The following is a 13,331-nucleotide window of genomic DNA, read 5'->3' on the forward strand; positions in this document are numbered from 1 at the left end:
TTACGTAACAATGGAATTGTTAAGAGAAAGCGACGTGCAATACGCAGATGCAGTTTTTTTCGTTTTTGCGGGAAATCGAACATATTTTTAGACCCATCTAAAAATTCTCTAATTAGTCTGGAAACAAGGGGACCCAATTCTTGCATTCTGTGAAAACGGGTAAGGTTGACTGTAACGTAATAATCTTTATCTTAGTTATCGTTACTTTTGCCCGAGCAACGCCGGGCCCACCTGCTAGTATAATATAATATAATATAGCAAATATAAAAAATACTCTAAGTCTATTATTAGTAGTAACAGTCATTATATAATCGCATTTAAAAAGCCTGAAAAATTGCAAGCCGACATGGGTAGAGTCAGGAATGATTAATTATAAAGTCTATTTTATAAAGTCTAATATAAAGTCTATTATAAAGTCTAACGAATTCTATTGTTTTTTTGTTATTATACAAACAACAATAGAATTCGTATCTCGAAACGTTTAAATTCAAGAAACGTTCTTGAAACGTTGTTTAAATTCGTTTTAAAAAGTGTTAGAGATCCATCACGTCATCGTGGTTCGTTTTCAATTCGTTTTCACTATACATTGATCCGAATGAAAAAACTTTTTAAATGTCCAATATAGAAATTACATAATCAATATTAACGAAATTAAATCTTTCGACAAGTTAATTAAGTCGTATTGAATTTGAAATAAGTAACTGATAATTAAATTATCATATTCTTTCATATTTCATAGCATAAATCTTAAGTAAACATCTACTTAAATTTTTATAGGAAAATTAAATTATATTCCTATAAGAAATATGAGATTTTGTATATTGATTTATTTATAATGAACAGCAATTTTTATTCTGGTCAATGGATACGAATCATGAACTTGATTTTGATATGAACACACAATGATTCATAATCTATTGAATCATTAATAATAATATATTGTATGAAGTAAGAATGGGCACTAAGCATTCTCTTCAAAATACCAAGAGCTAATAACCTGATATATTATAAAAATATAATTACATAAATATGTAAATGTTTATTATATATACACGTAATAGTAGTAGATTGTTCTGATATCTGAAGAAAAATGCAATGTTGATTTCAATTTTGCTCAATGTAGAGGAATCATAAATAGATAAAAATGAAATTATGGATTCAAATCCGGATCCCTCAGAGATTATTATTAAAGAGTGAATATATTCTATGAGAAAACTGATTACATTCATTAAATTTACATTCATTTTGAGCATTGCATTTGGAAAATCTGTAGTCATATTCAAATATATTTTGCAACAAGTTACTCGTGTCATGCCATATTATTTATCTTTAAAACTTATGAATAAAAATCTATGGTAATATAAATCACATTAAAAAATCATGTATAATGTGATATGATAACCTTGCTCAAATAAATCCGTTCTCTATTATATGCTTCAAATTCTACTCACGATTCATTTTTCTTAATATAAAATAAAAACAATTTAACCACAATTTTAAAGAATATCATTAAAAATTTGATATTAAAATTGTCTTACAAATGTACAAAATGTTTAAAAATTAAGAGATAACCAAATTTAAATACTGTGATATAGTATTTTATATCACGAATAACTAAAGTACAAACATAAACCATCGCTATTTTAAAGGCTAATCTAATGCTTAGAAAACACAAATATTGCTCCAAGATATCTCGATGTCTCAAATAAGTATAAAAATATATTTTAAAATATTATAATTATAAAAACACAAACAAAATTATTTATAGTATTAGACATTAATTTAATAAAATTCATTTAAAGTTTACAGTATTATTCTATGTTATTTTCATTTCCATGCTATAAATTCTGTAACTACTAAAGCGTATATAAATTTATAGTTAAACTTTATTGAAGTTGTGTCATTTCTATTTTAACTAATTATATATAAATTTTCAGTAATTTAAATTTATTTTAGACATTAACAGCTTTACAGGATATGTGAACTGAATACATCATCGGAGAAAATGTATTAAAATAAATACTGTAAAATTAAATTATTGCTAATTTACGATTTTATTCTACCTTAAATATTAAAATTAACAATTTAATTTTCTTCTGTTTTACTCCTACATCAGTCATGTCTTTTTAGAGTCGCCGAAGGCTTGGTGGGACCCGAGGGTAGACCCTTTTTGTTTTGAATAAATGAAATATTTAGAATGTTTGTTTGTCAATAAAAAGCAGTCTTGAAGATTTTGTTTTTTGACAGTAAAAATAGCAATTGATTTATAAGGATAGAAAAATCTATGGGCCTCTATATATTATCTGGGTCCGGGAAAACAGTCAACTTCTCAACGATCCTGCTTAAATTTTTACTTTTTTCCATGAATATTCAATGCAATCTTTCATAAATTACAATCTGAGTTTTTGCTTACGTTGCTGTTAAACTTTTGTTCCTAGTTTACTTCAGCAAGATTAGATTAGATTGGATTAGTTGTTTACGGTAACACGGCACGTGGGCGATCTGCCGAAGGGCATGCCTCCCGGGAGAATTTTCAATGGCAAACTGGCCCTTATTTAGGTATTACAAATTTGAAGAAAACCCGGAAAATTTCACCTGGCCAAATACGATATTTTGTTGCAAAAAAAAAAAAAAAAAAAAAATTCGGGCATAATTTCTCTATTAGTGTGGGTGAGCACGAATTTGTTTAACCTGTTTAAAGCTTAATAACTCCTCTGCTTTTTGTCGAAAATTTCTGAAATTTTGTAGAAACTTTTATGTATTAGGGGCATTGATATTAGTAAATTTTGGTGATTAAAGGTCAAGGGGATGAGGAGATATAGCGGGTCACGTGTCGTATCTAGAGTGTGGTCGGACTTATAAAAAATTGTACTTGTTATTAGCATTTACAATTTTTTTTAAAATAAAATCCATCCATACCCTCAAAATTGAGCTTTTCGCCATTTTATAATAGTTAAAAATATAAAAAATTTTTTAATAATATAATATCATAACAGATAGCGCTACCAAATGTTACCGAAAAAGTTAAGCAACTCTTTGCTGGATTTCTTTTTATATGACAAAAAAAATATAGAACATGTATCATTCTCAATTTCAGTAATTTTGCCATATTTCTGCCTTTATTTTTTCTATTTCTTATGATATTTTTCCCACTTTTTGCATCTTCTAATTCATGAGAATTTCGGCTGCTGATTAGTAAAAAGGTTAAATATTAATTCATTTGCATATATATCCTTATTGTATACAATTCTTGTTATATTATTGTCTACTTTGAACTTTTGAAAAGTAGGAAAAAGAGGAAATAGAAAAAATAAAGGCAGAAATATATCTGAGAACGTTTTAAAAAGGAAGGCATAAGAATACCAACGCTAAGTTTGTCTGTATGTATAAGTAAGAGTATAGTGTTTTCTAAATAAGACTTCCTCTTTTTGCAGAAATGGGAACACCAGTATAATAAGTCCTGATAATATACAAATATAATATACAAATAATATAACAAAAATTTGAATTGTCATATTTAATTGTGTGGAAATTTTCTCCTCCCCCATTCTTTTTTAAATTAAAAAATACATTGTAAATTTTTAAAATTTTAAATTTAGAACGAAAAATATACAGTAAAACCTTTGTAAACCGGAATCGAACATTACTGGTTTGGCAGGTTTACGTTTTTTTGTAGTTTTTAACAGAAAACTGCTCCGTTTTAAAGACTTTTCTCCCTCTTAGGCAGGTTTCCGTTTGTACAGGTTTTACTTTAAATATTTTACAAAATATCACATTGATTGATGGAGTAAGGTAATGCAAGGTTCTGCTAAGGGGTGGACTTTCCGGAAGGATTTTCTATGGGAAAGCCACCGCTATTTAGTTGCTAGACAAGTGAAGAATACATCTGGAAAAGTTTACATGGCTAGCACGTTGATGAAGCGCGTGCCAAAACCAATGAAAACAACAGGTTTTATCCACTATTTCAGTGGTTTCATCCATTCAAGTAGTAGATAAAACTAGTGGTTTTGGCAAAATAGAAATAAAGAAAGTAATATTTTAAAATGAAATCGAATCTCTTAACAAAGGCCCCTGACGGGAATNGTAATTTAAATTTATTTTAGACATTAACAGCTTTACAGGATATGTGAACTGAATACATCATCGGAGAAAATGTATTAAAATAAATACTGTAAAATTAAATTATTGCTAATTTACGATTTTATTCTACCTTAAATATTAAAATTAACAATTTAATTTTCTTCTGTTTTACTCCTACATCAGTTATGTCTTTTTAGAGTCGCCGAAGGCTTGGTGGGACCCGAGGGTAGACCCTTTTTGTTTTGAATAAATGAAATATTTAGAATGTTTGTTTGTCAATAAAAAGCAGTCTTGAAGATTTTGTTTTTTGACAGTAAAAATAGCAATTGATTTATAAGGATAGAAAAATCTATGGGCCTCTATATATTATCTGGGTCCGGGAAAACAGTCAACTTCTCAACGATCCTGCTTAAATTTTTACTTTTTTCCATGAATATTCAATGCAATCTTTCATAAATTACAATCTGAGTTTTTGCTTACGTTGCTGTTAAACTTTTGTTCCTAGTTTACTTCAGCAAGATTAGATTAGATTGGATTAGTTGTTTACGGTAACACGGCACGTGGGCGATCTGCCGAAGGGCATGCCTCCCGGGAGAATTTTCAATGGCAAACTGGCCCTTATTTAGGTATTACAAATTTGAAGAAAACCCGGAAAATTTCACCTGGCCAAATACGATATTTTGTTGCAAAAAAAAAAAAAAAAATACAATGGCAATTGACAATTTAAAATTTACTGATCGAATGCTTTTAAAATTTGGGTAACCAAAAAAAGCGCGATATAATCGAATCCGCGATATAACGAGGGGCTACTGTATTATATATTCTGACCTATCTTATTCTGTCTCTTATTCAACGCGTTGCCAGATGTATTGCTGATGTAGTTAAAATCAAGATAATTTTCGATTACTCTTAAAATAGTCTTATACGTAATTTTTACACCAGAACTTTTCAGTAAAATTACGTATAATCAATCGTTTATATAATTGTTTACTATGTACTTTTACTTAATATTAATAATTAACAACGATATACTACTTTCGGTCGCCTACTGCGAAGATCAAACTGCTCCTATAGTTCTATAGTCCTATAGCAAATATTTTATGCATTTATCATTATAATTTTTCTATAATAGGCCTATAACTTCATTTTCTTTAAAAGTATATCATAAAATATATGTAACCTTATATATTTTTTATTATTTTAATTTTTTTATTGGGGTTATTGTGTCAGGAAATATCTTCCTTGCAGCTATTCTAAAAATTACTCTAAAATCATAGTATTGTAGAATTGATTTAAAGTATAAAATCATTATTAAATTAATTATAAAAAAACTTTATTTTTGAATTATTCTATAATATTAATAAAACAGTTTGACATTACATATAAACTGCATCATACGACCTTACACAACTTTATTCAACAAATCTATTAAAATACATTTAAAAGATTGTATTATAATTATATGAATTAATCTAAATAAATAATTTAATATTATATTAAAGTGCAAAACTTAGTAATTAACTTTTTTTGGATATTAAAACTAGATATTAAGGTAAAATATTAAAAAATATTAATAAAATTCGTATTAAGTAATTTTTATTCATTTTATGAAATTCTATGTAATAATAAATGTTGAATTTAACCAATATAGTCAGTTATTCCAATATAGAATAACTATATTAGTTATATTCACTTCAGGGAATAAGAAAGTTCCAGAGCATAGTATAAGATAGAATGTTATGGAATTCCCTTAGATTCAACAGTTTTTCAGTTCATATAACTAAAGATTATCCGTTAATAAAATGTTCTTTTATTATTTTAAATTTTGTATATATCAGAACACGTATTATTATCAATGTTTTGTATTTTATAAAATTTCAGGTTACACTGATCATACAGGAAGATTTCAGAGGAAACTAAATGAACATTTTTTTCTGACGGATCCAGAAGTTTTAATCTGGACTCATTTTCCATACGATGAAGTGGAGAAAAATTATAGCAGGTTTACAAATTTTTCTTTAATTCTAACATTTATATAGAAACGTATGTTTAATTGCATAATTAAATTTAAAATTTGTAAATGTAATTTTGGCAAATTCTTGATCGTGAAAATTTTTTTCAATTAGAAATGACTGAGAAAATGTTTAATGACAGATCCTGTAAAAAAATCCTGTATTGTTATTATTAATACTTATTTTTACATTTAAAAATTAATAGACAAAGAATTGTATGTAGCCTGTTTCTCGTTTTCTTTCATCCAATATACGAGTAATTGAGTTAACGATTCCGAAATCAGTTACGTGAAAATTGTTTATCTTTCGTCTGAACTGATAAGTCTTTTCATTTATATTTGTTCTCTTTTAATGTTAACCTTACGAACATGATACAGAAGTCCTTCGACATGGTAGTCATTTGTTGTGTCAAGAATGCAAATTTTATTTTTTTCTGCTACAGTGAACTGGATTTTTTCCCTTTAATTTAGTACAAGTTTTTATATTTATTTATTTATTTATTTTTTGGTGCAGGAATTTATGAGGTATTATTAATATACCTTTAACAAACGGCTGCTATGACTTATGTCAAACTGGATCATCCGGTATAACATCAATAAACTTACCAAAGAACATTTATTTCCAAGCATTAAAAGTTTTCATGTACAGTATAAACGCTTTTCCAGAACAAATCTCCTCCTCAGTGTACGTCTGTATTACACTACAATCTTACAAATATTTTTAATTTACATAAATTTTTAACAAGAACATACTTTAGGTTTATATAAATTCACCGCAGGTTTATATAAATGGTACAATTGCAATCTTACCGTATAAATCCTACAGAAAACTTGCTTAAAATAGCCTGAAAGTGTTTTCCCAATAAATCCTCGATGCCTTCACCATATTTAAAATAAATGTAACCAATTTTCGTTAAGAATGAAGTTTTGATGCTAACTAAAACTTTCCCCCATTTTATAACATTCCTTAGACCTTATGTATGCACTTTAAATGTTTTAATTAAACAAATCAACTGCCCTCAATAAAATGTTCACTTCAACAAAGAAAGTTAAGTAGGGCTGTCTTATTTAGCAGAAGACTTAGCCCTGTTTTGAAGTTGAAAGAAGAGTTTAGTAAAGTAAGAAAAAGATGGAAGATGAAAGTTAGAAGGATAGGACAGTGTGAAAAAAAGAGTATCATGGCACCCCCATGGAACCCCAGGGGCATCTGCTTCTGCGTTAATTCAAACAACATATGTACAAAAGTATAAAATACAGAGTGACAAATATATACATTATACAAAAGTGCAGAGTAACAATTTCCATGTGTCATTGCAACTTGCAATAACATTAAAGACAAGATGGTACTTTTAAACCGTACAGCAAATACATACTTTCCAATAATAATTTAACATAGGTTTAGTATTACTTATGCCTTTTCCAGAGGAATATCTGGATTACAATTGATGGAATTGCTTATTTCCGTCAGTTGCAAAAGTTTAACCATTTAATATTTTTGATGATTCCAAATGGGCTACATAAGAGTTAACTTAATTAAATGAAGGTTTTGTTAAATTAAACAATGAATTTAGCAATAAAAAATATTATACAATGTATTTAGGAAAGAATTGAGCCATTTACCCTGTTTGTGTACGAAACATTGTACAATAATAATAAAATGTTCACTGGTGACATGCCAACAATTAAAAATACAGTTTCAATTTAAAATGGCTGATGATATTTACATAATAAAATACATAGAAGCAGAGCCGGGCCTAGAGGTATTTTGACCTGAGGCAAAAGGATAAATTTTCGCCCATACATATAGTTTTTCATTTCTAATAAATATTGAATAAAAATAAATAAATAAATGATTTTGGGAACAAACTACATTTATTAATTATTAAATAAAAAAAATACAGAACGCAGTAACAGTATAATAATAGTAGAAACATAAAATTACATATATTACAGATAAAATCACAGCAACCTTAACAAAAGAAAAACAAAATAAGTATTAGCCATAAGATGAATTAGAATTATTACAAATTAATCAGTAATTTAATTTAATAATAAAGACAAAATAATATCTATAATACTTATACTGTATAAATAAATGCCCAATATAGAATATTTTTTAACGTTTTACTTTCTTTGCTTTTAGCGAAGCAAATTCATCAATTATTATATCAAAATTTCTGTTCGATTGATAGATAAAATATTGTCATATTTGACAACTTTCCTGATCAAGTGACGATTCTAAATATGTTTTGATAATTTTTAGTTCACTGAAGCCTCTTCCACCAGAAGCTAGAGTCACAGGTAGTGTTAGGAGTATTGCATCTCAATGCATCTTTTAAATTTGGATAGGACCGAACTAAATTCATGAATCGTTTCTAAAAGATCTAAACTTGTAGCTGCTTTAAGGTCTGGAATTAACGTCATTGCCTGATTTTTTTAAACTATTTTTTTCTGAAACTGATTATTTTTGATAATAATTCTACAGAATTTATATTATTTGGATGTTTAAGGCTAAAGCTTATTAGGGCGATATAATAAGAGAAAAGGAGTATATCGAGCTGGAGTGTCTGATACAAATCGTTAGTGTGCTTAAAGTATTCGAAGACCATTGCAAAATACATTTCAATTTTAATTTTTTTGTTTTATTTTGCAATTTATTAATTTTCATTTTTTACCAATTTGGCACCCTTTTCCATTGTTCGAATGAAGTAAGTGTCTCCTTTGCCTCACCCTTATCCCGGCTCTGCATAGAAGAAACTATCTAATGACTATCATGTGAAAGGGCTTTTGGATCACTTGGACCATGCTCGTGCTGTTAACATTAAAAGAGAACAAATTTAAATGAAAAGACCTATCAGTTGAGATAAAAGACAAAAAATTTTAACGAAACTGATTTCGGAATGTTAACTTAATTATATTGGATGAAAGAAAACAAGAAACAGGTTGGCGTACTGTACAATTCTTTGTCTATTAATCTTTAACTTGAAGGAATAAAAGTTCGCATATAGTGAAAACGGAAAATGTCATGCTCTATTAAAAATACCATTACTTTCCGATTATGAAGGAATATTCATGAGTTAAATTCAGTTTATTTGAATTAATAACTGCATTCAGTTGATCCAAATTTCTACTATTGTCGCTTGTATAAATATTTTACAAAAAAGTAGCAGATATTATCATTTTAATTTTTTAAAAATTTTATCCGTAGCACAAATGCGTTTAAAGACCAAAAACACTGAACTGATTATTTTAAAACACGAAATTTGGAATATTTTCCTTTCATTGTTATAGGAGAACAGCGATTTATCTTCCTAAAGTAAATGTAACAGCATGATTGATTGCTTTCATGAGATAGGGCAACGCAACACATGGGCGATCTGCCAAGGGTCTATGCTTCCCGGGAGGAATTTTATTGGAAATTGGCTCCTATTAAGATGTTAAACACGTGGAGAAAACCAGAGAAACTACTCGGAAAAAATCCGTTATAAGGCGCGAACTCACGACGAGTGTTCGATGTTTTTATTCAATCGGTCACTGGTGGGCCATGTAACAGAATTCATAGTTCTTTAGAATATTTGTTCTATTATAAAGTAATAGTAACAATAATAGTATTCATCGTAAAATTAAAATGATCAATAATGTTTCTTGACAAAATTAATTGATTCGTCGTACGTCAATAAACAGTTTGGACATTATACTTGGACATTATAATGTTTGTTTTGCTAAAATGTTTGAGAAGAAAAACAAATAATAACAAGCGTGACTGATGGAAAATTTACTTTTTTGTAACTGGTCGAAAAGAGGCTGGAAATATTAATCATAAATTTCATGAAAAAAATAGATATCTTGGTCTTAAATTATATAAATTGTAGCCTGTTTAGAATGCAAAAACCAACAATGGAAAACGTTATAAAACAAATAACTTATCCTATACTTTTCATTTTAAAATTATCGATTTCATTGTATCCATTCTTCAAAATCATCTTTAATAGATATTATATTATAAATCTTTATAATAAAAATTAAAAGGAATGCATAACAACCCACAGTAGATAATTTATAGACTTAAATATCGATTAAAATATCTAAGTTAGTAGTAGGCTGCAAATAAAATCTAAATGTAGACAATGAACAGCTGTTATCATGAAGATTAGTCTGCTATGGATTTTCCAATTGATTCATCTTTGCCCCACCCTTCGAAGAATTATGAAATTAGGTTTCCTCCATTGTTTTATTCTGTAATTTAAAAGAAATACCTTGCTGAATTTTACTTTCATATCTCGAATGCAATTAATTTTAGTGTCATAGCAAAAGATTTTATTAGTAACTCAATAAGATCTGTTGGAATTGTCGAATTTCGACATTCACGACAAAACGCATTAAAGAATTATTAATAACATATTTTAGAATGACAGTTAAAAAAATAGGCCCACAAGATAATATCTGAAAAATAATTGTTTTAAAAACTTCACAAAATTATTTTCCCAAGAGGACAAATGTATTTTGAATAATTTTGAAAAGTTTAACTTAAAAATGATTAATTATTCACTATTTTAATTGTATAAAAGGTAAAGGGACAGAACAATGTTTTGACTGTACAAAATTGATAGAATAAGGCAAAACATTTGGATGATCTGCCGGGTGTTATCTCCCTGGAAGCTTTCTACGGAAAATTGGTCCCTATTTAGTTTGTTAGACACGTGAAGAAAATCCCGAAGACACCATGTAGACAGACCATTGATCAAGCGAGAACTCGCGACTAACTATTATTTTTCAGTGATTTTATCCACTCACTCAACGATTTGCTAAAAATTAGAACATCTGACTATTCTAATATGACAGCTGACATATTTTAATATTTTTAAAGATAAAATATTTTCTCGTATTACTTTCGTGTTAGTTACTTTAATCGTTCTCATTTCAATTTTTAAATTTCTTTTTTTAAAATAAAATAATGTATTCATTAGAAAAAAGGCGTTATTATTATTGCCTTATTTTTAAAAATTCTAAAGTTTTATTAAATTTTCTTTAATTTAAATTTTTATTTTTATTTTAAGGTGGCAACTTTTAGACAATCCTTTATCATTGGATGAATTTAACACTTTACCTAAAGTGACACCATTTTTCTTTGACTATAACATAAAGATACGTTCCAAGCCGACGAATCCAGTTGTGTTCAAAGTACATAAAGAAATTAAACTAGCCTCTCACGAACCTCTCAGATATAAATACAAAATGTATCCCGTAGACGAGATAGAAAATGCATCACTGAATAATTATGTATTCTGTCAATTAAAAGAAGACCGTCTTGTGGGATCTTTTGCAATCACTCCACCCGTAGAAGGAAGGTATTATTTCAAAATATATGCCAAACCTGAAAAAGAAATGAAAGAGGATACCAGTCTTCACAATATTATCATATTCCTCATCGAATGTCTTCAAGCCAAGAAGTATCTTCAACCTTACCCCCTTAACGAAGTACCATGGGGACCGACACAGAGTTTTTATGACTATAACATGCGATTAGTTAATCAGTCTGGTCCTATGATCGTATCGTGGGGTGGGAAGAAAAAACTAGTGATACAAATTTCGGATAACATGCTGTTCACACATCAGTTGTTTGATGTCGATGGTAAAGAAATGGACAGCAAAGGAATCATTTCAAGAGAAGAAAAGGACAATAAAATCACAATTAATGTTACTCCGACAAGAGTTGCCATGTATAAACTGATGCTTTTCGGAATGCCAAAACCGAAACAAAAAGGAAAATGGCGTTTACCTTTAGTGGCATCGTTTCTAATCGATTGCAAACTTACAAAACAAATTTACGATGAAGATTATCAACCTCCTCAACAAAGAAAAGAAGAAAAGGAAGAAGAGAAAAAAGACGAAAAGAAGAAAAAAGAAAAAAGAAAAATTAAAATAGCTTTTATACGCTAAGAATATTTTATTTTTCAGATGGCAATTGCAAGTGCCTTCTACGAATTGTATAATAATATTGTATATAAACGAAAGTTTGTATATAAAGAATGTGGTGCGTAAGAGTGTCTGCTTGGCGTTATTGATTTAGACGAAAGTATAAATCTAGCAGCAGTTGTCCAATTTCATTCTTTTTTTTCCTTTTGTTTATTACCTGTAACGGGTAGTTTATATGTAGACGTCTCTTGTCTTATATGTAACGTGATGTCGAATTAGGTGAAAATTGTGATGTGATGTCTAGTGGAATTATTATTAAAATTTTATTTAAATCACCAAAATTATGATTAATAAATTATAATATTTATTAATTTCATTTAATAGTTAAATAGCATAGAAATTTTTATCCATTGAATTCTATAGGCCTATTTTCTACTGAAGAATGTTAAGGAAACGCCAAGTATATGTGGAAAAATTAACTTCCCTGGTAATTTTTCCTTATTTAATAAGAAAAGCGGTTTATAGCAAAATATAGTAATACTTTTTTTTATCTAAATGATCCTATTTTCGTTATTTTTCCACTAAAATAAAAGTTATAATTATATTAATGTATACTTTTAATTTATTGCTGAAGTTTTACTTTTGACCTAAATAACTAATTTTATTACTTCTATTTAAGAATTTAATTGATTTTTTAAAGGTTGTTAAAGTTCATTGAACTATTTTTAATTTATTGTAATTTTATGAATGTTTTAATGTATAATGTAAGTGGGCCTGGGCCTATTTCTAGGGTGTTTTTGATAATAAATAATTTAAATCTCATTTTCTGATTTTGAGAATTATAAAATTTTCACACAAATTACATTTTCTTCCAGAACATTTTTAATGTATTCATCAATTATTGTAAAAACTTTTTAATACAATCAAACCTTTGAACAACCGCCACTGATGCAAACAAGAAAGAAAAGAAAAAATGGCCACTATTCGAAGATGACTATTATTGGAGGTTTGACTGTATAAATATATAATTTTAGAAAACATATTAGATTTGTTCCTTTTTAAATAAATGATTTATATTTATACTTTAATTAAAAATTATAATTATAATGTCTGCTTGGCGTTATTGATTTTATAACGCCTTATCACTTAGCTTTGGCCTGTATGTAGGTTAGTATTATGCTATTAATTTGCAATTTTGCCAAGACAGATTTAGGAAGTCATAAATTATGATCAGATGCAGACAAAAGGTTTTCAGAAATTGTTAGGAATGAAAATCTGAAAGTCTTTTCTCAACATGCAGATGTCGGATCCGTGCTGTAAAGTC

At 28.1% G+C, this 13,331-nt stretch overlaps 1 protein-coding gene across 2 annotated transcripts in view; it reads left to right on the plus strand.

Annotated features, from left to right (window-relative positions):
* LOC111633766 (kyphoscoliosis peptidase-like) overlaps positions 1-12,578 on the plus strand; it is a 31,309-nt gene extending 18,731 nt beyond the window's left edge. For both annotated transcript variants that reach the window (XM_023378393.1, XM_023378391.1), the window contains 2 exons: positions 5,962-6,082; positions 11,149-12,578. In XM_023378393.1, the coding sequence (XP_023234161.1) occupies positions 5,962-6,082; positions 11,149-12,031 (1,004 nt within the window). In that variant the 3' untranslated portion in view covers positions 12,032-12,578. The remainder of the gene's footprint in view (positions 1-5,961; positions 6,083-11,148) is intronic.
* Positions 12,579-13,331: the final 753 nt, after the last annotated feature.

Source organism: Centruroides sculpturatus, unplaced genomic scaffold, assembly GCF_000671375.1.
Source record: "Centruroides sculpturatus isolate CEXI.00-Female unplaced genomic scaffold, Cexi_2.0 scaffold873, whole genome shotgun sequence".
Taxonomy (NCBI): Eukaryota; Metazoa; Arthropoda; class Arachnida; order Scorpiones; family Buthidae; genus Centruroides; species Centruroides sculpturatus.